Source organism: Pipistrellus hanaki (assembly GCF_964339955.1).
Source record: "Pipistrellus hanaki genome assembly, chromosome: 1".
In the NCBI taxonomy this organism is placed as follows: Eukaryota; Metazoa; Chordata; class Mammalia; order Chiroptera; family Vespertilionidae; genus Pipistrellus; species Pipistrellus hanaki.
This window is the reverse complement of record NC_140503.1, coordinates 125121122-125146518: the sequence shown is the minus strand read 5'-3', so window position 1 is coordinate 125146518 and position 25397 is coordinate 125121122. Positions and strand designations below refer to the sequence as shown.

Below are 25397 nucleotides of genomic sequence, written 5' to 3'. Positions count from 1 at the left end.
CTTTTCTGGGTGTCTTCCTGGAAAATTCTAAAACGTTTATTCATAAAGATTTATGCACCCCAAAGTTCATCGAAGCATTATTCATGGTGGCCAAAACATGGAAACAAGCAAAGTGTCCTGTGATAGAGGACTGGATAGAGATGTGCAATATATGCACAAGGGAAGACTACCCAACCATAAGAAAGGATGAAATAGAGCCATTTGCAACAACATAGATAGACCTTGAGAATATATGCTAAGTGATATAATAAGTCAGTCAGAAAAAGCCAAGAACCATTCGATTGCATTCATATGTAGGATATAAAACTGAAACTCATGAACATAAACAGCAGACTAGTGATTGCCAAAAGGAAGGGGAAGGGACAGAAGAAGGTCCTAATATATATGACAGGAGAAGATTCGGGTGGTGGGCACAAGGTGCAATAAACACATCTTCTAACATAAAAACCCACACCCGAAACCCATATGATCATGCCGAACAATGTCACCCCAATAAATTTAATTTAAAACAAAGATATGGACCTAATCTAATTGCACATTAATAGATGAATAGATGAAGAAGTGGGGGATACATACAATGGAATATGACTCGGCCATAAAAAAAAGGGTGAAATCTTGCCATCTTCAACAACATGGATGAGTCTAGAGTGTATCATGCTAAGTGAAATAAATGAGATAGGCCATATAATTTCACTTATATGTGGAATCTAAAACAACAACAAAAATGAACAAGCAGAACAGAAATAGATTCATAGAACATTTTGATGGTTGCCAGATGGGAGGGGATGAGTGAAATCAGCAAGGAATTAAAAAGTACAAATTGGCAGTTACAGAGTAGTCATGGGATGTAAAGTACAGCACAGGGAATATAGTCAATAGCATTGTAATAACTATGTATGGTGTTTGATTGGTACTAGATTTACTGAGGTGATCACTTTGTAAGTTGTATAAATGCTGCCAGTCGAAATGTTGTACATCAACTGTAATTGAAACTAAAAGAATTTCTAGAAGACAGCCTTCTTTTCATCACCATTTCTCTAATACCAGTCTTTCTCTTAGATCTCCTGGAAAATGGGCCAGGATTTTATGGATGAGGAAATCGAGGCCTACGAAAAAGAAAACATTTTCCCAGGGTCTCCAAGTTACTCCCAGGCAGAGCTGGGATGGAAATGCCAGGATCAGAATGTTCCTGGTGTTTTTATAGAAGGCCATGAGCTCAGCCTGTGACAGGTGCTTTTGTTGCTTCACCAAATGAAGCTATTGGGAAAGAGCCGGGCAAACACATTCTGAAGTCTGCACACAAGGGGAGGGCAATCACACGTGTGTGTAGAGTTTGAGGCTACATTTTGCTGAATGTTCTGTTTGGGTGTACTTCAATACTTCCTGCCAATGCAGCCATCTCTACACATTAAGGAAACTTGGATTGTTCAAGAATACACCTGATTATAATTCTAACTTCAGGAGGCAACACATTTCAAATCTTTTTCTAGTACATTTGCTACAATCGCCCTAGTACAACAGATGAGGCATAAAATCTTTTATGAGCCAGTAAACAGAAGCTTCTGCTGCACAATGTTTCAAGATAAAAGTACTCCTTCTTTTCAATCCTGTAAAATGAGAGCTTTAGTCATGAGTTCCAGGATAAAAGAAAATAAAGCCTGATAAACCAGAGACAAATCTTTAGGTTTCTTTAATTCCATCCTGTCAGCAAACATGAGCAGCTAAGCCATAACACCTCTTCCCTATGAACCCATTATCAATGTATGTGAGTTCCCCTGCAAGCTCTATGAATATGTATCTTAACATATTAACATACTTGGGTTTCAAAATCCTTTTGGGATCAGGATAAACAGATTTACAAATGGGAAGTTAACCAATAGTTCAACATAAAGAAATTAACCAATAGTTCCACATATCACCTCCTTTTTCTCCTCCATACAGGATGATATAAAACATTTTTCTTTTATGTTCTTTGCTCTGCTGAATAAACACTAAATTTGAATGTTAATTGATGCTCTTCATTCTTCTAGGCAACACAGTAGCTGGATGATGGACTACTGGGAAACAGCTTCACAATGACAGTTTACATAAAGGAAAGGAGAAGCAGAGAAGCTATGAAAGTTGTCTGTATTGGAGTAAGTTTTGCCCTTGTTTGGTCAATGAAATCAAAGGTAAAGGGTAGGTATGAAAAAACTTTTTGTTTTACCCATAGTTTGATGATGATGATTCATATTTCACTTCCTAAAAGATAAAAATATTTCATCTTCAAAAGAGTGCAGGAATTCCACTTACAAAATTAATTTATTTAAATATTAATTATGCCCAGGGAGACATAGTTGAGTTAAAACACACACACACACACACACACACACACACACACACACACAAGTTTAGGTGTCAATGTGTCCTGGGCTCAAATCCTGTCTTCTCCACTTGCTGCTACGACCATTTATGTTATTCACTCCCACTTGGCCTCTGTTTATTCATCAATGAAAAGAAGTTTATCACATTCTTTCAGGATTTTGATGGGAATTTATGATGTCAGTAACTTTCCAGACACAGAGCAGATAGATGCTCAGTATAAGACTTTAATATTAATTAAAGTAATGCTAATTGGTTTATATGCTATTTTAACTTTTTATCATAAATATATCTCCAACATATGGTTTTCCATCCCCCTCCTAGACAAAGGGAGAATTTTAATGTTTTTTAAACTGATTTCAGAGAGAGGAAGGGAGAGAGGCTACATCCTACTGGGGATCAAGCCCACAGCTCGGGCATGCCCCCTGACTGTGATGCTCAACCACTAAGGTACACTGGCCAGATGAAAATGGGAGAGTTTTTGAATGTATTTTCCCTGGTCACCCTCTCTAATCTTACAATGTAAACACCTGGTATTTTTATTTTATATTGCCTTTAATTCCCTTAAATGATTCATTATGATTGATGTTTATTTCGATTTTCTGAAAAACATTTAGTTTATCACTATCAGTTCATACACATCACTTCTCCCTCCTAGGTTTATTATACTTCTTAATAAAAAAATATATATTTTTAACTTTTTATTTTAAAGTAAATATAGATTCATAAAAAGTTGCAAATAAATCTATTGGAGGTCCCAAGCACCCTCTACCCTGCTTCCACCAATGTTGGCATCCCGAATGACTATATATATAAAAACAAAACAAGTTCATTGAAGTTGCTACTACTCACAGAGCTTATTCAGATTTATACATGCACTCCTGTGTGCGTGTGTGTGTGTGTGTGTGTGTATACTTCTATGAAATTTGATGCTGTGTAACTATTACCCAATCACAAAATGTAATTGTGCCATCATAACATGGCCCCTTGTAGTCAAAACCCTTTCACAATTCCTGTTAACTTCCAATCTGTTCTCTATTTCTTTAATTTTATTTTAGTAATATATATATATATATATATATATATATATATATATATATATAGGCCTAAGTGACCAGTTGACTGGCTGGTAGCTATGATGCACCATCACCACCAGGGTCCAGACGCTCAGGCATAGAAACATGAAACAACTTCTGGAGAGGTTCAAGAGATCAATATTATTCTGTTTTTTGCCCTCATAAAAGATCTGCCTCCTTTTCACACTGTCAAACCACTATTCATCCCTCAAAATCCAATACAAATGCTACTTTTTAAAATTAAAAACCTTCAAAGTTTTCCAAATTGGAATTTCTTTCTCTGTTCAGGACAGTATAGTAAAGCACATGGGCTCTGGACACAGCCTGCTGGGTTCAAATCCTGCCTTTGCTGCTCTGTGTGTTAGATACTTCCTGGCATAGAGTGAGTGCTTAGCAAACGTTAGCCTCCATAATGGCATTTGCACTTATGCTTTCTTATATATGTGCCTCCTCCATTAGTAAATTAGGGGCCAATCTTATTATAATTTCAAAACATTGATAGAATCCAAATTCTTCTCTCTGGGTCCCATGCTAACACTCTCATCTCCCGAGATTATCGTGAGACTCCTACTGGCCTCCTGACTTCTGCCCAGGCCCCTTTAGCCTATGATTAAACCCAGCAGCCAGAATACAGTCTTCACTCCTGAAGCGATGCCACTGCTCATAGCTGTGCCAGAGCCATTTCCTTTCTGACGAGGCCAGCATAGCCCACGTCTTTGCTGTTGTGATACTAGTAGCCCTACATCATGCAGTTCCCAGAGCCTCTCCAACCTCAGTCCCTTCTCACAGTGGTCTCCTTGCCATGCATGTTCTTTTTAAAAAATATATATTTTATTGATTTTTTTTTTTTTACAGAAAGGAAGGGAGAGGGATAGAGTTAGAAACATTGATGAGAGAGAAACATCCATCAGCTGCCTCCTGCACACCCACCACTGGAAATGTGTCCTCAACCAAGATACATGCCCTTGACTGTAATTGAACCTGGATCCTTCAGTCCACCCACACTCTATCCACTGAGCCAAACTAGTCAGGGAGCCATGCATACTCTTGCTCAGAGACTTTGCACTGGCTATTCCCTCTGCCTGGAATTCTCCTGGATATCTGCGTGGCTTATGTCTCCGCATGCCCCAGACTGTGGCTCACATGCCACTTTCTCAGCAATGCTCTCAATTCTTTCCAAAAATGGCAAGTCTCCTACCTTCATCTCTGTACCCCTCCCTCTACTTAATGTTTCTCCACTGTGCTTATGCCAGTGTTTTTCAACCTTTTTTGGGCAAAGGCACACTTGTTTCATGAAAAAAATCACGAGGCACACCACCATTAGAAAATGTTAAAAAAATTTAACTCTGTGTCTATATTGACTATATATAAAGTAATTCTCTTGAATAGGAATCAAATAAACACAAAGAAAGTATTTTATAATTACTTTATTATGAAATATTAAGTAAACAAAATAGTGAAAAATTATAAAATTCTTGTCTTATCTGCACCTACGGCACACCAGGCAACATCTCACGGCACACTAGTGTGCCGCGGAACAGCGGTTGAAAAACGCTGGCTTATGCCATCTATTATTTTTTTTTTTATCATCTGCTACCCCAACAGAATAGAAGCTCCAGATGATCAGAAGCTTTTTTGTGACTCTTCCCCCCCCCCCCCCCCGCCCATTGTACCCAAGATTGCTTTAGTAGAAACTCAGTAGTATTTGTTAAAAAAAAAAAAAAAATTAAAAAAACGAGTTTCTTTCTTTCCACCTGACAAAGCACCATGTGCATTGTAAGTATTTAATACATATTTGTTAAATTGAGCTCTTTATACTTAAAAAGGTGCCTGCATTACTTGGCTCTTATGCAGGCACATGGAAGCACAGGGAAGTATAATACATAACCCTGGAAGCATACAGAACCAATTACTAAATCAAAGCGTGGCCCAGTGGAACTTTCTTCCCCAGGAAAACCTTCAGCTACACCGTCCTGGTGCGTTTGCCTCCCCCTGTCAGCACCAGGAGGAAGGTGGATGTCTGGCTGCTAACTGGCCCTGGGGGCGGTAGAGCCCCCTAAGGCAGACAAGGACAGGCTGCTTGTGGGAATCACTGATTTAAGGTAGTATTATGCCCTGGAGAAGATTTAAAATTCCTAGGACACTGGGATGTGTATGTAGAGGGGTGTGAAGTCGTATGGAAAGGTCAGCCACCTTTTTAGCGTTAAGTCTGCGTACCTTACTGAGTGTGTCCAGCTGGAGGAGGTGGCGGCAGATAACAGTAGTTGAGATCAAGCAGGGATCGGAAGTATAATAAAATCAGCACAATGTAAAAGGCCGGACAGCCAGGGGTGAGCAGGAAGGCTCTACAGCTCACTGTGGAAAGGGCACATATTCCCACACTTTTTGTGAGCGTCTTGCTAGTCACGTGTGCTAGGATTAAATACTCTAGTTCAAGGATATGACGAGGACCAGACACTTGAGCTCTCTTTGCTTTCCTGCCAAAGTATGACGACTACTTTCCACCCCCTACGGGGAGCTGAGTGAAATGCCCTCATGTGGTGCTGCACTGTAATAACACTCCTAAATCTTCTCCAGGGCATAATACTACCTTAAATCAGTGACTCCCCAGAATTCAAGAAGTAGAGCTGGAAAAAGTTTGAGAACCACATTTCTAACGAGAAGTGTCATGATAAGAATGAAGCCAGGTAGCTGGATAGAAACGGGCAGGGTGGGTGCTATCTCATCATCGGAGGGCTCTTTGGCAAGCGCCATCTGAGCAGAGGGCTGGATGAAGTGAGGAGGGGCCGTGCAGAGACGGGGGCCAGGAGCCTGGGCGATGGGCCCAGGCAGAGAGAGCAGCATCAGCAGAGTTCCCGATGGGGAGCCTGCGGGAACAGCCAGGAGGCCAGCACGTCTGTGTGTGTGCACAGCTTCCTCTCTGTAGTTGTTGATTTATGTATATTTTAAAATCCTTACATGGTTACCATGTGCCTTTAGTTACACAGAAAATTCCTTAAATACAAGAACCAGACTTCATATATTTTTAAAATAACTCTCCATGGTACTGTTAACAGTGCCAGAAATGGAAGAGATTCTTAATAAATGCACAAATACATGGAGACAAAACTGAGACGTGGGCAAACGTGTGTGTGTGTGTGTGTGTGTGTGTGTGTGTGTGTGTATGAGGGTGTGCGAATGGAGGGTTTATTTTTATCCTGTTTAGCTTTATATTTCTGGGAGACAGTCAGCCAGAGAGGTCTGAAAGCCAATTAACACCCTGGAAAATTCTAAAAATGAGAAGTTGGTGGGAATATCATTTGTTATGACATTCCCAAACCTTGGAGAACTCCAACTCAGCATGATAGAATGGGAGCTTTTCTTGATGGGATTCGGTTAAGCCAGTCAGATGCCAAACAACTCTCATTTGCTAACTTTGACGCTGGGGCTTGGGAGATGCCAAAGAGAAAGGTAGTATTGGAAGCTGAATCTGTACCAACGGTATTAAATTTCCCTTCCCAATGCTAAGAAACCACGTGGATAACTGTGAGAAGGTTGAAGAGGCTGGAATAAAACCAAATTAAATAAACAGAAAATCTGACAAATCTAACCTCACTGTCCTGAAGAGACGCTTTAAGTTTGTGACAACTGCCATCGGCCTGACTGTCTCCTCAAATGAGAAAAGAAGGAGGAAGGAGAAGAGTGTCCTAAGTCCCCGTATTAGTCTGCTCAGGCTGCTGTAATGAAGTGCCAAGGCCGTGTGGCTTACACAACGGAGATTTATCTCCTCACAGTTATGGGGGCTAGAAGTTTAAGGTCAAGGTGTCAGCAGGATCCGTTCCTACTGGGGCTTCTCTCCATGGCTCATAGATGCCACCTTCTCCTTTTGTCTCCTCTGTGTGTGTCTGTGTCCGAACCTCCTCTTGTCACATGGACACCAGTCATAGTGGACTAGGGCCCCCTCTACTGACCTCATGTTAAATTAATGACCTCTTCAAAGCCTTTTCTCTAAATACAGTCCCATTCTGAAGTACTGGGGGTTAGGAACTCTGAGGGGATGCAACTGAGTCAATAAAAGCCCTAAAGGATTGGTTCTCATTGACAAGAACTGAGACGTCACCATCATGGCGGTACTTCAAGGGCTTGCCTGCTCTCCTGCTCAAAAGCAACTTTTGGATGGTGGTCCAGAGAGGACCTCATGTCCAAACTCCAAGAAGGTTTAACTGGAACCCCATATCACAGAGCTGACTTGAGAAATCTGAACAGGAAGTGACCTGGACCTTTCACCAAAGCCTTCCCATCAGAAGATATACATTTGCCCTCTAACAATGCAGGTGTTCCTCCCTCCCCAAATATAAGAAGCTGCCCCAAATCTCAGTTTCCAGATGTCAGCAGACAGCCCTTTGAAGGCCACTGCTAGGATGAGAGCACCACGGATGGCGTTCTACGTGGGTGTATGGCATAAAAGTGGCACAAAAAAGATGTGGGAACTCTTACAGAATTTGATGAGCATAAAATTATATTTTAAAGACAGATTTTAACAAACAAATTAACTTGGTAAAAACTTTTGAGTGTGCAATGAATCTTGCATTTACAAAAAAAAAAAAAAAAAAAAGCAAGAGTTAGTCAAGAGATTTTAGGTGCAGTTTTCATAGCAAAGGACAACAAGAGACAGACAAACTAAATCTTTTCCTTGTAAGTAGTTTAGGCACATGTTGTTAATGCTTCATGTCCCAACCAAACAATAACAGAGCACCTCAGAGTACGTCCTCTGAATCCAGATGCTTCTGATCTCATTTCTGAAGAAGAGTGGAGAGTAACAGCTCACGTTATTAGAACATATTAAAAAATTGGAACTTTATCAGCATGAGAGATTCCGCTCTAACTTTTTGCCATTCAAAGCTTTCAACAATGACCTGCCCCTAAAAAAAAAAAGTCTTCTCAGTCTGAAGCTACCCACCTGTTAAGACAAAGAATACCCAAGGGCAAGTCATCTGAGGACCAGGCGTATTATCAAGACTACATCAACTTTTTCCATGTATCAAATTAGATAACCAGAAATCTGTTTAAATTCAAAAGACATGGCTTCATACTATGCTCTTGGGTTTTGGGGTTTTATATAATGACATAGCCATATGAAAACCCTTTCCATAAAAGAACAGTTAAGTATGTCTGTTACATAGTCCAATGTCAACAACATTAACCTACAGAAGTTCTTCCATTATAATTCTTGAAAACATTTTTTTCTAATGAGCTAATATAAACGTCTTCTTAAATAATGAAATCTATTTGATCCATTTACATTTCTCCTTTTACTTTTATTTATTTTTTGGTCTTGGCTGCAATTACAGCAAATATCCTTATCAGAATTTCTCTGGCACACATACTGTGCCCAACTGCTATTGTATTATTGTTTTAATGGTTCTTATATACTTTTATTATTGTTGAATAAGCCCAAATAAAATCTATTTTGGATGTAGAGAGATATAAATAACAGATAAAATTTCTCTTCTCTCATGCTGTCTTATGACACCTGATGAAGAGTTCTTTTTGTGTAAGAGGATTTTTTATGTAATAAAAGTAAAACAAGTTATCTAGGTGTGTCGGTTAGGATGGGACATTGCAACTAGGACACAGAGAGAAAGAAATATTTTATACTGGCTTATTGGCAGATTGGTTTTCTGAAATGGCTGTGAAAATTAAACTCATAACCCCATAACCAGCTACTAAACCTCATAGCTCCACCTACATTATTGAAATGTTTTATATCGACTTTAGGAAAAGGTGACCTGTAGTCCTGGTTTAGGAACACCCCAGTTGTAAAGAAGGAAAGAGAAACAGCAGACCCCCAGTCTTCTCTAAGACTCTTCATTGTCACCACCTAACCAACAACAGACGCTGTAAAATAATGGTGACTCCAGGAGAGCTCAGTCAAACCTGTTCACCTCTGTTGATGCTTTACCTTCCTCTGCCCTATCTACAAAGTAATCCTAGAAATAATGGTAAAGGTCATTGACCTTATTACGTACTTTATTACAACTAAACGATTCCTGCAAAGTCTTAGAAATCATTCCAGAGTTTCAACCCAGGAATTGCAACAGTGAGAGATTTCAAAAAACATCTGACTAACTTTATTTTTTAACGTAAGCACAAACACATCTTTTATGAGAACAATCTTTTTATGGGGGAATTGAGAACCAAGTGGGTAAACTTGAATAAGTACTCTCTTCTCTCAGAAAACCTCATATATAAAAATCAAAACTCATAAAGGAAAATTAGGGATGATTACTTTTATCACAACTGTCTCACTATACTAAAAGGTTTCTTGAAATAGTCCTTTTGGTGGTTAATTCCCAGTCCCAAATACATTTGCTTACTTAGTTTAAAGATTGATTCAGCTTATAAAAACTACCTTTCAAGACATTCATTATCTCAAGTGCAAGAAAGCTAAGAGGTAATCTTTTTGTCTCACCTAATTTAGCCAAATTAAAATCCTAAATACCTCTTGTTGTAAAGAGAAAATTTATTCAGATCTTCCTCCCTCCCTCCCTCCCTCCCTCCCTCCCTCCCTCCCTTCCTTCCTCTCTTCCATTCTTTCTTTTTCTTTTTCTTTTCCCATACCCCTGGTTTATTTAATGTTTTTGCCGTGAGTGTGAGTATGTATGTGTGTGTGTGTGTTTTAGTAGTTTAGCATAGCTTTTTTTCAATGAAATCTTATTTTTAAACTATAATATTTACAGCAAACTCACTAAGAATACAATTTGAAAACTACATCTCCAATTCACTCTCCAGTTCACTGCTAAATCTCTAAAAGTTATTCTTCTGAGCCTACAGGTATCTGTCATATTTTCTGAAACACCCAAAATAGGTAACACTATAATTTCTACAAATCAGCAAATCATACCTCTTTTATCAATCATGGTTCAGTTGTAGAGAACTGAGCTAATTTAAGCAAATATGGAGTTACTGTGCAGTTTGCAGAATCATGAGGATGATTTTAACTGTAGAACTGAGTACACCAGAGCCCGTTTGACTAAGAGGAAGTTTCCCATCACCCGACAACTGTGACTCCAAAGGCAGGAACCCAGTAGGTACTGGGAAGCCAGGCAAATCTGTGCCCTCAGTACTAGAAAAATGGATGCTTTGCACACGACTTTCAATGCAATTAAACAACGATACTCTAGGACCTTGGCAAATGATGCTGAAAAAAATAAAAATAAAAGGCTCTGCAACACCTTGGTTCCCACTTCTGGAACTCACACATTTGGCCTGCTTCCTGCTTCCAAAGTAAAGAAAGGCAAACCAGGAGGAGGCAGGAGTGGACCATGCCAGCAAGTTGCCATATCCACCTACCCCCGTGGTTGGCAAACTGCGGCTCGCAAACCACATGTAGCTCTTTGGCCCCTTGAGTGTGGCTCTTCCACAAAATACCACAGCCTGAGCGAGTCAATTTTGAAGAAGTGGCATTAGAAGAAGTTTAAGTTTAAAAATTTTGGCTCTCAAAAGAAATGTCAATCGTTGTACTGTTGATATTTGGCTCTGTTGACTAATGAGCTTGCCAACCACTGACCTACCCCATCTACTTAGTTCCATACTAGAGAAAATACTTAGACCTTTTCTTTGATAGCACTCTAAAAAAGTCAGGAATGTGCCCCAAACCTATTGACCTGCTATGAAACCCTCTTCCTTAAATGTTTGTTTTTATAATATTACATTTCAATCATTACTTGCACTTAGAAAAAAATTTCATAAAGTTTCACTTATTCTCTAGATCAACACGACTTTCCATTCATCTGAAATTTATTTCTATTTTAACTATGCAAGGGATCACATATACACATAAATAACCCGAGTCCCACAGTCTTTGCTCATTGTTGTATCAAGATTCTGTGAGATTCCGTGATCCCCAAGGACCAGCAGGGAGCCGAGTCCGATGCAATAAACAAGAGAGCCTCTTCCATGTTAACATGGGCTCTGTCCCACTCATGCCGACAGCATGGCCGAGGAGAGCTCGAACTTCAACAAGTCCAGGGGTTTTATATGGGTGGTGATGTCACTGCTCTGGCTGACCCTGATTGGTTGGGTGAAGGCTAGGGTCCAGTTACACAAAATGGAGAATAGCTCCGCCCTGCCGGACAGTGGAGTCAGGGTTCCAGTCAGGAGTTCGCCTCGCCCTGCCCTGCCCTGCTCTCTCTCTCTCACCACCCTTCTTGGCTTCCCACATGGTAGATGGAGGTTTCCTCATTCCTTTGCCCTAACTTCCTACCTACTCTTATGCGCAGGAGGGAAAATTCTGGCAACTCGGACCCTCTGTTCCTTAAATTGACACATCCCCCCCCCCCCTCCCGAGGAGTGGTCACCATCACTGTTACCATGTTGGAATAAAAGAACAACCACATAGATACTCAACAATTCTCATGTGTGGGGAAAAAAACCTCTCCCAAATTAGTCTGAAATTTTCTCGAGCCATTTAAAATCATTCCTGCTTGTTGAGTCTGAGGGTTCAAGAGACAATTTGTTACAGAAACAGTAACCTGTCTGGCTGGCAAGCTGGTAAGGGTCACACGTGAAAAAAATTAACGCAAAACAGATCATGGACTTAAATGCACAATACATACTAATAAATATAAAACTTCCAGGGAAAAATGTGATATCAGTGAGGACCTTGACCTTTGTGATGTTCTTTGACATAACACCAAAACCACAATCCATAAAAGAAAAAAAAAACTGTTCAATAGGTCTCCTCCAAAAAGACCCGTTGCAGAAGAAGAAAAAGACAAGCGAACTGTTCAGGATACGGCCAACACAGGCATCTGGCCCCAGAGAGCAGGAGGTGCCGCTGCTCTCCTCGTTTCCACATGAGTTTTACTTTCAAATTGCTGAGTGCGCACAGAGGGGTGGGGATGCCTGGCGGCTGCCCTCTCCCCACGGCTGGCTGCGGGGCGGCCAGACAGGGCCCTGCCCACGGTCACATTGCAGACCGGCATCTGTAAGCCAGCGGTGATCAAAAGGCAGCGGAGATCCCATTCCTGAGACCCAGACCCAATGTCCGCGGGGCAGCTTTTCATGGAAATTATTCCTGAAACCAAATTCAACTGCAAAGCAGTTTTTACTTTCTTTTGTAGACTTCCTTTCTCCTCCTCTCCTCCATTTTCCCTAGAGAGAGGGGGTTGGGGGGAGAAATGGTGAAAATGCCCCAGAGAAGCATTTCGGTTGGGCTCCAATGGGTGGTACAGCGGGCAGGGAACCCGGCGCCCTGCAGAAGTGGAGAGGAGATTTACAGGTGCCCATCCCAGAACCCTGCTCAGGTTATAAATCAGAGTCGCTGAGCACAATGCTTCCTTTACTTTCCTGCTCGGTCAGTCGCTATGAATGACCAGCTTGCCCTCAGCATCAGAAAGGACCTGTGTCCTGCCTGCAGTCCCTCGGCGCCCCTCCCAAAGCGGAGCTGACATCTTGCCTGCAGGACGACGCATCCCAGGGAGAATATGGAAACAGACCCCAGCGATGGCTAAGGTCTCTCTCTGTCCCTTCTCTCTCCTCCACGTCTGCTTAAAGCCTCTGTGGCATGCACCCTGCCTCCCTCGCTCCTCCCCTCCCCTAAATACTCTCAAGTAACGGAAAGGGGGAATCAGCCAAGTGGGAAAATGATTAAGCAGGCAGGTTTATCTCTGAGCACAGGCTGCTTTAGTGAGGGGAAGTTTCCTCCCCCCAGGGAGCCAGAGTGAACTGAGGATCTATCTGCCCAGTATGGCTCCGCCCTCAAGGTCCCCAGGTCTCCCCCTGTGCTGCCCCAGGGACACACTGCGCATGTGCAAAAGAGCAGCCTAGGAATGGGACTTGACTCAGCCTCCTCCCGGGCTCTGTGGCTCTGAGGCCACGGCAATGGGATGCGGTGTTCCCGGGTGACCCGAGGGGCAGCCACTGGAGCGAGGAGAGCGAGGCACTCTCCACAGGTGCAAAACACAAGGAGGCCCCAAAGAGTAATCAAGATCAGTCCTAAGGTAACGTGATGTTTTAAACATCAAAATTCATGCAAAAATCCATGATGAACAAACTATGAAAAATTTAAAGGCAGAGTCAACAAGGCTTTGGGAGAGGTTGTAAAATTCTGTGCATTAAGGTAAAACGGCAATGTACAGATCCGAAAAGATACCGGGTGTCCGAATGGCACCAACGGTGGGTTTCTGGAGGTCCCAGCTCAGTATCCGTCCTCGGCCTCTGAGACCTGGATGCCAGAAACCGAACATTGTCACTGGTGGTTAGATGTGACAAGGGAATCCGGAAGGCTGGTCAACCTTAATGGCTCTGCATGGTCCGAGCTATTAACTCATTGTTTAGTTGAGACAGTGGTAGTTGAAGCAACTTTCACCTGTTAATCATGTAAATTCTTGCTGATTTTCTATTGTTGGAATTTCCTGCCTAAGGGATGTGGGTGTATCTCAGAGCCTCAATAAAAGGGATGGCAAAGGCCAGAGCACTGGGCAGTCCTCCCCCTAGAGGTGGACTCCCACCTGGCCCCCCCATTTTCCCAAATTAACTCTTTTCCAGTCTCCCTTCATTTGTGTGTCAACCTTCTCCAGGACACGGAACCCTGAAGAGGAACCCTGAACCACGCGGACGTGATAAGGGATCCCACACCTGGAATCATCAGAGGTCGGGAGACACCAGCTGCTCCTGCCCTTCCCAGGAGCCCGTGTCTGAGCGTTAAAGAAAGCCAGGCACACGGGGTTTCCTGAACATAAAGCTGAACAAGGCCCCTGGCAGGGAGACTGTGTTTAGACTCTCTCTGACTCACTTTCCTGTTTACTTCCCATCCAGGCTCAACTGGATGGCTCCACAAGGCCAGGTGCGGCCGGGAGGGCATTCCCAAACAGGCCACCGAGAGGTGACCAGGGCAGCGTCCACCCCACTGGCCCGGTGTCAGTTCATTTTCTGGAACCACAGTTCCCTTTGCTTGGGCAAACTTCTCATTCCTCTCCTCTCACTGCCTTCCTCCATTTCTATCCAGGAGTTGTGAAAATCGCAGGCCTAAAGCCCCTCAGAGCTGGAAGAATAAACATCTCAGATGCATTTTTAATCAGCTGTGACTCTGCCCTTGCAGGAACTTTACAGCAAGGTGGGCTCAGAGTACATCTCAGCCTTTTGCAGAAGGGCAAGAGGGAACATCAGCCCCCCTCAGCACTCCCTAGGGCACATGTGTCAAATACAAGGCCCGCGGGCCAAATCCAGCCCGCCAGGCCTTGCAATGTGGCCCGCACCGCGCTGTCATCACTGCACTCCGCTGTCAGTTTATGACATTGTCAGTTTATGACTGTTCAGTAAACCATTCGGCCCGCGATTTAGGCTGGATTTTAGATTTTGGCCTCTTCTCTGATTGAGTTCGACACCCCTACCCAAGGGCAAGGCCGCCAGGCTCCTGCAGGCCCTCCGCCCGCCCGGAGGCTTGCTTCCTGAAGCTGGTATCTATCCACCTGCACTGCCAACGCGCTTGGCAGCCAAGACAAAGGGTCCATTATCCAACAGGCTCAATGTTCCCCAGGTATGGGGAAGGCACAGACGCATTTATCCTTATCTTCGTTTTATTTTGCAAAGCACAGGCTGTCTGTACAGAGAATTGAACCTCCCTCATTTCCTGCAGATCACAAAGGAGAAATTCCACTGCTCAGCTGGTTCCTGGTGCTCTTGCCTCAAGCTGGAAGGGTTTAAGAGAGCACGATGCTCCATGATCCAGCTGGAAAGCCCGAGCCTGGTACCATGTGAAAGCCTGTGTCATCCTGACACTGCCCTGGCCCACTAAGCTCCTTGGGTGTATCTCACCCTTCAGGTCCCTCGCTTTCATTTGTAAAAGGCTGCAGGAAGCCTGGCTAACTGCCTCTGCCATTTAATTAACTATGTAACCTCCAAAAATGTTTTCAAATGCAGATTTTTCTGTGTGCGTTTTCTCTCTTATTTGTGAAATGAGGAACCTGGATTATAAGCTAAAATGAAGTATACAAATTTAATGTTAAAATTAATATTAATAATGCAAACAATAATGGTGTTTTGTTATTGTTGTTGTTGTTTTGTTTTGTTTTGGTCTTTTTTGGACAGCTAGGACAATGTCTGAACCCAGTCTGCTCTCATCATCTGCAGGTGAGGAACAAATTCTGGGTACTTCCTCACATTTTTCTTCTCTTTTTTTCTTCATGCAAAGCATTTGCTAGGTTTTACATAGAATTTAGCTGTCTCATGCTAAATTCTAGGGGTCAAACCCTGAAGCTTTTTTCTAGTGAACCAGTTCCTGTCCTCTCTTTCCCCTGATCCCCATCTGTCTGCAAACACAGGTACCTAGTGGAAAACTTGAAATAGCAAGTTAAGCATATGAAACACCAGCACGACTGGCAAAGAGGTCTAAGTTCTCATACCTGAAATTTTGTTAAAGGGCCAGAAAAAATAAAAATAAAAATAGCGGAGCACGCTAGGAGGTGAAATGTCCAATATCAATTTACCATCAGTGGTAAGGCAGAAAGAGAGAAACCTCCTATTTTTCTTGGGAGGAAAAGCTTTGCCACATGTGTGCCAAGCCCCTCCATCCTTTCGTCTGGCGGTGGGATGAACAGCTCCGAGCTTACTGCTGTCACAAACAGTCAGGGGAATTTTGGCCACAATGCATCTCTTTTTCCTGGAGCCATTCACACCTTCCTCTGGACTGCCAGACAGTAGCGTGGGGCTGGTGCAAACCCACCTCCCAGACCTCAACTCTCCAGGCTTCTGAGACAGGAGGGAGGTTCCTGAGAAACAGAGCTCATTCTGCAATCCGTGCCCCGCTGTTCCCTGTACCAGGGACACTGGCAAGTACTGCTCGCGTGTTGGCTCCAGTGGCTAAGCAGCCGGGTCTAAATGTGCCCATTCCCAAAGACATCTTAGACTCGCTGCTTCCCAGCAGGCACATCTTCACGCATGGTGTTCAACCAGTGAAGTTTCTCAGGACTCGTGTTTTTACAAATTGAGATCACATTAACATTCCATCGCAGGAGTATGTGTTCAGAAGTATAAAAACGAGACACACGCCGTAGTAACGAGACATCAGAAACTGCTATTTGAGGCTCACCCAGAGATCTTTCTTTCGTCTGGTTGGTCGATCTCACCACGGGAAGGCTCGCTCTGGTTCGGCTGCCTCTGGAGAAAGGACTTGGGGCTTCGCTCTCAGACATGGCTTCCAGAGAGTCACCGGAAGTCTCGGATAAATGCTCCACCGGGTCGCCCAGGCTGGGAGGCTGAGGACTGTGAGACAGCTTGGGGCTTCTTGTCTACAAAAGGCATTTGAAAGAAAGTGGGAAAGTAAACTATTACTAGTTATACTAAACATATGTTCACTGCTATCAAGGCCTTCAATCTATTATACAAAAGCAACATAGAAGAGGAGGAAGTCCATCAGAAAGATTGGATAGGACTAGAGACCTAGAGGGTCAACGTTCCAGTTGTAAAAGTTACTGAGAAAAACATGTTGCCCCTCAGCATCCCATTGAGATTTTTATCAGTGAACATCCACCTTACAAATTCCATTTTGGACAAGGAGTTGAGGACAAGCCACATCTTAGGAAAGAATGATAGCATATCAACTCAATTTTGCCAGTTGTTGTCATAACACGTGGAACTGTGTATACTTCTTTACTGCCACATGCCCTATAATAACATTTTGGTCAATGATGGACTTCATACATGACAGCGTAGTGTTGTAGGAGGCTACACTATCCAGGTTTGTGTGAGTGCACTCTATGATATTCATAAAAGGACAGAACTGCCTAATGACACATGTCTCAGAACACATCCATGTCATTAGAGGGTGATGACTGCATACTTAAATGGATGATGCATTTACCCCAGAGTACACTGAACACAGCCTGTCCTTATGTCAAGACCATTTCCAAAATCAATAACCTAAGATTGTGAGAGGGAGATTTATATCACAGTTGAATTTTTCTTTTGAGGCACAAATCCAATAAATAAGATTATGTCTAGCTTTGTTTATTACTTAACCAATCAGCAGAAGTATCCTAATATATAAAAACCCTGGGTCTGTCACATCCACAACTTGACCAACTGGAGGTCAGTTCTGCAGTCAGTGCTGGGTCACTATGGCAACCCAGAACTGACTGCTATGGCTGCAGGCACAGTGACCCAGCACAGACTCCTGAGGGAGCTGCAAATCAGGCCAGGATGGAGGCCTGAAGAGAGAAGCAAAGTCTGATCTGAAGCCTCTGTGGCAGCTGTTGATCAGCACTTGCCTCTATCCCTCTCTCTCTCTCTGTCTCTCTCTTTCTTTCCATGCCTGGTCAGCAGCTGTGCCTCCAATTCTCTCCAGGCCTCCACTGGGGCTTCTGATCAGCCCCACCTTTCTGATCAGGCCCCATTGACAGGCCCAGAGATGCTGACTGGCATAGAAACTGATCAATCAGAACCAAATTGGGTGGCAGAGGAGGGCAGTTGGGGTTGAGATCAGGCCTGTAGGGGAGGGAGGTTGGGGGTAACCAGGCCTGTAGGGGAGGGCACTTAGGGGCAAACAGGCTGGCAGGGGAGCAAATCAGGCTGGCAGGGAGTGGTTAGGGGGTGATCTGGCTGGCTGGTAGGCAGAAGTGGTTAGGGGCAATCAGGAAGGCAGGCAGGTGAGCAGTTGGGAGCCAGAAGTCCTGGATTGTGAGAGGGATGTCCGACTTGGTGCAGCATGGCTTCCTGTACGGCCTCTGCCATTTGGTCACCTCGCAGCCTCGGGGAGACATCCACGAGTTGTCATTTTCCATTGCAAGAGGCAACGATCCTTGAAGAACATCAGAATTAAGTTTCACTTCTCTTTCAGGGTCCTCATGGTAGTAGTATGTATAAAAATAAAGATGTAAGGGCTAAATCTTTATTTTTAACTTCCTGTACACAGCCACTCAGTTCCAAATATAAACTCCTTCTCTCGTTCTATGTCATTCACTTTCTCACTGAAAACTGTCTTGCATATTGGTAATCTCCTCACACGGTACCTCCTCTCTGATGGCAGCTCACTGCTGAGACATCACTTAGTGCAGAGAAGGGAAAATGGAAATGGCTGACTTCAGTGTCAAATGCCCTGTGATTTTTGAAAAGGCAAAAAGCATTTGGAGCAGGGACTCACTACTCAGCACAGGGTTAGGCGTCAAGGGCTAGAAGTGTCGTGAATGGCTCTTGAGCTCATGATGCATTTAAGTGATAGTTTGGGGCCAAGGACAATATACAGGTAACAGCTGGACAAGAAGAAGTCAGAGGTGTGTCACTGTAAGTGCAGAGCGGGTTTGGGGGGAAAGCTGCGGACATCAAAGGGTAGGCTGGGTGAGGGGGAAGAACGTGGGGGAGGAAGTGCTAAGGGGTGCCCTGAGCGAGGTCGCAGGCTCGCCTTCTCACATCCTCAAGGGGCCCACAAGAGGAGAAGGTGGGGAGGCCAAACTTCCCCCACCGTGCGCACTCTGAGGCCTGGGAGCAGGTATCTCTCTGCTCTCCCAAGTGAGCTAACAGAGGCACTTCAGCCAATAGCAGTCGAGTCCCAGGTTGTCTTTTCCACAGGCAACCTCATGGCGGGATGACGCCTCCCACAGACTCTCCAGTAATGCTGAATATATTGAAAAGTTCCACTTCTGTTGTTGACAGCCCTGTTTCAAAGGGTTCCTGCCTCTAACCCATGTTCCCTTCTCTAAGGACTACTTCTCTGCCCACATGAACAAGCCCCTGACGCCCAGTGTTTCGTACATAGAGTAAGCACACTGCAGCTTCCCCACACAGCTCTGCTTTGCACCTGTTGTTCTAAATACCCATTAGTAGTAACCCCTTTCCCTCTCAAACATATGCTGGTTTGAACAATAAAAGTATATGCATACCACACCCAGCCCCAACTCAGCTGCCAGGACCAAGCCATGGTCACCTGTTCTTGCCTAACCTAACTTCATTGAGAAAACTAGAGTTGAAGCCTGAATTTCTAGCAAGTGTGGGAACTGGGATCATATCTGTAGACTTCCAGAGCTGACATTTAACCCGGAGTCTAAAGATGTTGGCTCTAGTTCTGTTTCTACAAAAACTGAACAACATACCATATTTTTCCGGCGTATAAGACGACCCCCTAAGTTTACAGTTAAAACATAGGTTTAGGCCTATATTCGCTGCATAAGACTACCCCCCACTTCCGAGGCAACACCAGTTCTTTTTTTAATAGACCGCCTCTCTGACTCTGGCCAATCTGAGCAGGCTTTTTACTAGAATACAGTGTAGCTTCGGGTACAGAACATGTACACTGTGTTCTAGTAAAAAGCCTGCTCAGATTGGCCAGAGTCAGAGAGGCGGTCTATTAAAAAAAGAACTGGTGTTGCCTCGGAAGTGGGGGGTAGTCTTATGCAGCGAATATAGGCCTAAACCTATGTTTTAACTGTAAACTTAGGGGGTCGTCTTATACGCCGGAAAATACGGTATAACCTCACTAAGTCACTGTTCTCATCTGTAAGGCAAAGTTGAATTCATTGGAAGTTAGTCCTTTCAGGACTAAAATTTCCTAACTCAAAGATATACACCACCCGAAGAAGAAATAGTGTCACTCAGAAAACTTTTGTTTACTGAGATTTTTCTTCCAATTGTTTACTCTATAGCTCTTGCTCTATAGAAATACGCAGTGAGTGCCCCACTGGTGTGGCCCAGTGGGTTGAGTGTCATCACATGGACCAATAGGTCCCAGGTTCAATTTCTGGTCAGGGCACGATCCCCAGTAGGGGGTGTGTAGGAGGCAGTCAATTTGGTATGTTTCTCTCATTGATGTTTCTATCTCTCTCTCCCTTCCTCTCTACCTAAAAATCAATAAAAACATATTATGTTAGAAAGAAATATGCAGCTAGCTAGCGCTAGGATCTAGTTTCTGAATTTGTTTCAAGTGCATGCAACAGAGTTGCACAACACTACTTTTTAAAGGACTGCCATCCTTGCATTTTTATTATCATATAATGAACAAGTATTTGCTGGATTGCTCACCATGAGCATTATGCTATGCTAGATCAAATTTATTCTTATTCTTTGCAGTATTGAAGAAAGAGCTAGAAGCATTGATGGTGTGTGTTGTTTTTGTTTTTTTTTTTCATTTCCATTTTCCACACCTTTCAAACTCTAAATTGAAATACTGAGGTCCAGAAAATGAAACCTGCAAACATAGCTTTATGTAATGTGTTAACTGGGGAGCAGTGAGGTGTCTGGTGAGCCCACTCACTTGAGATTATATTTAGAGAGGAAAAATCAACATCGCCTTACCAAAGTTTCACTTTATCCTAATTAATGCCCAATTTGCCACAGAGTATTAGGAAATATAATGAAGCGTCCCCCATGGAAATGTATTCGGGATGACTCATTATCCCAACACTCATTAACTCACACGGCTAATTTAGTCAGACATTCAGACTCTTTCGCCCCATTGCTTGCACTTGTGAAGCTTTCAGCTCAATCCTAGTCAACATTCTGAGGTGAACTAAGAGAACTTCCTAGTTATTTGGCTCTCTGATGAAAGGATCCAAGGAGCAGAACGCTAGAAGTTAACCAACAATGGGTCATCCCAGACTGTAGGTTTCTCCACCATTCCTGCTCCACAGCCCTTTAGCCCTGGGAGGACAAACAAATTGTCACGATGGAAGGTTTAAGCTTCTAACGTTGCATACAGAGTCTTCTCTAGAACCACAGAGCAGGCACTTTCGTCCCTTCTTGGCCTTCCCTTGTTTTCCAAGTCTAAGGCCTCTGCTGGGTTTGGGTCTGGGGATGGGAAGAAAGACAAAGAGCTCTCAGAAGCCATCCCAGGCCTCCAACCTGCCTCCCTGTCCCCACCACCTTACAGAAGCCCAGCCCAGGGAGCTGGACCAGCTGAGAGGCCCTCCCTTCAGGCCGGCCACCTGCCGTGCTCACACGCTTCTGGAGCAGCAGGCCTGGCCCCAGTCTCCACGTGGCTCTTTGGCTGCTTCCCACACATCTATGGCGGGCGGCCAGAAAAACGCAACCGGAGCCCATGTCTCCTCAGTGCCGATGTCTCCTCAGTGCCGATCTCAGGTGACGGCCCACCAGGGAACAGACTGATGACATCCGCAGCTCTAGAATACGGCAGATGGGTGTGGGAGCAAGACCACTGTAAGAGAGAGTCGTACTGAGCCACAGCACAATTATAAAACTCTGGGGTAGGCCTGGCATTAGAGACTTAGAGGAGAAGTCAGCTTTTGTGTTTCATAGAAAACCTGGTGCAAGCACTAAGGCGTCCTGCTTCTGGTAAACACATAAGCTGAGTGCTGAGGGTATTCCTGGGCGCTTCATGCAAGCAACCTGTGGGCACGCGCCAGGCTGACTGGTAACCGGGCACTCCTGGGCCTACCACTGTGAGGACGTGTCTACACAAACCCCCGCCTAAAAGCCCACATCCCACTGTGTGTAGCTGAGTCCTCACAATCCTTCCCATCATCAATTTGATGAGTTCCCTTCCCCAGCTTGGATAAATGGGAAGCATTTTCTTCAAGATTTATTCTGATAAATTATCCTTGATAAACTCAGCTCACACCCTGTTTCTACAAGGGTAATATTTCAACTCTTCCCTCCCGCCTTTCCACTAAAAAAGCGCCCTGCCATTTTTCACGATTTTCACCTGTGAAAACAGAAAGATGTTTGGTCTGGAGTAAAATCAGACAATTCAGCAGTTGAGCAAAGTACGGCTGTGCCTTTTGTTTCCACGTTTCCTTCCCCGGGCCGGCTGCTCCACTATCAGGCCAGGACTCTGGGTGGGCGGTGATGCCCAGCGGTCACTGCCCATTGCCTTCCCGTCTGGAGCTGGCCACGGGCATTCAGGCGGCGAGGCAGGCCCTGCACGGAGCCAAGTGAGCCAAGTAGGCTCCCCAGCCCCCCTCCCACGCTGCCATGCAAAGCCCCCTCCTACACATGCCAGGGAACAGATGACAAGGGCACCTGTGCTGGAAAGGAGGCTTGCTCATTATTTAAAGGGGCGCCACACAGCACAGCTACACTTTCGAGTTGTGCCAGATTAATCTTTTTGAGATACTCTTAATTTTATCTTGCCCCTGTAGTTGTCAGCATCAAACAAACGAACAAAAATTATGGAACATCTACGCTTCTCCCCAAGTTCCTGGGAAAACTGCCAATTCTTTGTGTTCCAAGGTCGTCCCCCGGGGAAAGGGCTAACAGAGTCTCTCTGCTTCAGAGGCCACCCTGAGGTCTCTCTCCGCAGGCCGGCTTAGAAAGCAAAGGCTTGAGGAAAATGAACCTGGAGCGGCCCTCCAGTATCAGAGGCTCAGAGGCCTTACCTAGTTTTATTTAGTGCTCCCTAAGATTTCTTTATGACCCAACGTGATGCAAATACCAGTTCCAATGATTGCGGAAGACAAGCCAGTTTAATTAGAATTGTAAAAATTAAGAAAAGCCATACTTCCTGTTCTAGAGTGGCAGGGGAAAACCTTCACACATTGCATCTTTAAGAGAACAAATAAATGTAGAAACAAGTTAGAAGGCTGGTTAACAAATTACAACGTGGACGGACATGCCATGGAATACTATGCAGTCACAATCAAGGTGTTTTTTAAGGATTTTATTTAAATAACAAGAAATGGAAACAATACCAAATATGAGCATTGGTTTTCTCTATATGGTGGTGTTCTGAGTAATATACATTTTTCCTTGTAGCTCCAAATGAGAATAGATTGCTTTGGTAATTCAGAGAATTACTGAGCAGGCAGGCTAAGTTAAAAGCATGGAACAGGGGAGCACTGAGAAGCCAGGGGATTCTGTTACGCCCAGACTTCGTGATCCCAAAGGACCACCAGGGAAAGAGCCTTTTCCATGCTAGCGTGGGCTCTGTCCCACTCACACTGGCAGCATAGCGGAACAGAGAGCAAATTTCGCCCAGTTCAGGGGTTTTACTCCGGTCGGTGGTGATGTCACTGCCTTGGCTAACCCTGATTGGGCTGAGTCCAGTTACAAAATGGAGGATAACTCCGCCCTGCCCCACAGTGGAGTCAGGAGCCCATCCTCGCCCCGCCCTGCCCTCTCAATTCCTGTCTGTGGTGACCTGAAGGTGCTCTGGCTGTCCCTGTCTTCTCCTGGGCATGTGCACCACTAAGTCCCAGGGGAAAGGAAGCCTCCTTGTAGCTGGCCCCTGATGTGAGGGCACAAATGTGGGGAACCCTGGGCACAGAGACAGAGTTTCATTCCATGCCATCCACAGTGTGGCAGGAATCTAGAATTGCATGGACTTCCAATTTCAAAAAAGACATAGTTAAGAGGGAAGAGCCAAAAGCTGTCAAATAAATTCTGGACATGCAGATAACATCAACCTTTTAAAAAGACAACTCTCCCCTCTGTAGTTCAGACACCATTGTGGTAAGGTAAGGCTCGTAAATATTTGACTCCAGGAAAAAAGTTTAAAATTTTCCTATAATTCCTTGAATAGTTTCAAATTTTCAACCCCTTCATAGTTGAAAGACAAATCTGTGAAGGTAAACTGTGATTGGCTTGAGCATTAAATTTAGCTTCCGCCTTTCCAATGTACATGGCGTTTTATGCGCTTCTCATGGTAGGTCAAAGTAATGCTTATTGCTTTAAGGAAGCAATAAGCATTATTGCTTCAAGGAAGGCTGCATCCTCCCTTGGGGGGGGGGGGGGGGGCGGGCAGGCAGAAGTGGGGGGAGATGGGGGATGCAGCCTTCTCCACTTCTGGGATTAGATGTCAGCCTGCTGCCTGCCCACCTGGTGTCCTACCTGTAACATGACATAGACTTGCTTCTGAAATAGCACCATGAGTTTGGCTGCTCTCTGACTTTCCCCTAAAGCCATAATAAGATAAAGCTATTTAAAGAACATAAAGAAGTTCTAGCCCACCATCATCTCCATTTAGCATCAAGTTAGAAAGTTACACCCAGAGCAATTTCAAATACAAATCTCATTAACTCACCCTTACATCCACCCCAGCCCTTTCAGGCACGCCTTCCTGCATTTATTATTTAGTGCTGTTTTCCTCTTGAAAGAACAAAATAAAAGACCTGATGAAGAATATTGCTATTTTCTTGCTGACCTGTTATGCCAATACACCAATATCCCTTTCGTGAAGGCATGAGCAAACCACGTTTCTTTCAGAATTTGAAACAGGAAAATAAGTTTGCCTCATGAAGGAGTAATAAGCATTACTTTGACCTACCATGAGAAGCGCATAAAACGCCATGTACATTGGAAAGGCGGAAGCTAAATTTAATGCTCAAGCCAATCACAGTTTACCTTCACAGATTTGTCTCCTGGGCCTCTTGATTTTTAGTTTGTCCACCTTAGATAGAGTCTCTTTATGGCCAATCTCTCTGTTTATTTTTGAAACAAGAAGGTGTGCATGATAAACAAAGGAGCGGCTCTGCAGGCTTTGGCTCCCACAGTGCTCACTGGGAGAGGCCGGAGCAAAGCAGCAGATGCCTCTGCCAGTCCAAGAGCCAGGAATGCACTTAAAAGGCTTCGGGATAAAAGGTGGCCATGTGAGGATTGCTGTTATTACAGCGATGAAAGGAAAGAGACCTGCTTGCAGGCTTTGAAATCTCAAGTCAAATACAACCAACAGAACACATAGTGCAAAATGTGCACCTTAGAAGGCCTCCTGACAAAAGCCATCATTAAGCTCGTCCCTGCAGCCTGGGCTTTGTTCTTTTTGGAGAGGATGTGGCGCCCCCAAGCCCCTAGAGATTAACTGCCTTGTTGTAAAACCAAAGAGATTCTCCCTGATGGCAAAGTGACCGCCCTCAGCCTGTTGCGGCAGAGCTGAAGATGTCCTCTCCAGCCCCACATGAAGAAGGCCACAGGGAGCTGTCCGAGGGGACACTTGGTGCCCAAGGCCACCACGCCGAGGCCACCAAGTGCTTGTGGCCAGGCCCTCTCCAGACATCTTGGGAGTAGAGTTCGCTGTTACTTTCCAACTCACATTTCCAA

The 25397-nt window shown here is 44.3% G+C and overlaps 1 protein-coding gene across 10 annotated transcripts in view; it reads right to left on the bottom strand.

Moving 5' to 3' along the window:
• The window catches only part of KIAA1217, a 437889-nt gene that overhangs the window by 131761 nt on the left and 280731 nt on the right, over window positions 1-25397 (bottom strand). For all 10 annotated transcript variants that reach the window (XM_084867746.1, XM_084867744.1, XM_084867741.1 and 7 more), the window contains one exon: window positions 16510-16708. In XM_084867746.1, the coding sequence (XP_084723872.1) occupies window positions 16510-16708 (199 nt within the window). The remainder of the gene's footprint in view (window positions 1-16509; window positions 16709-25397) is intronic.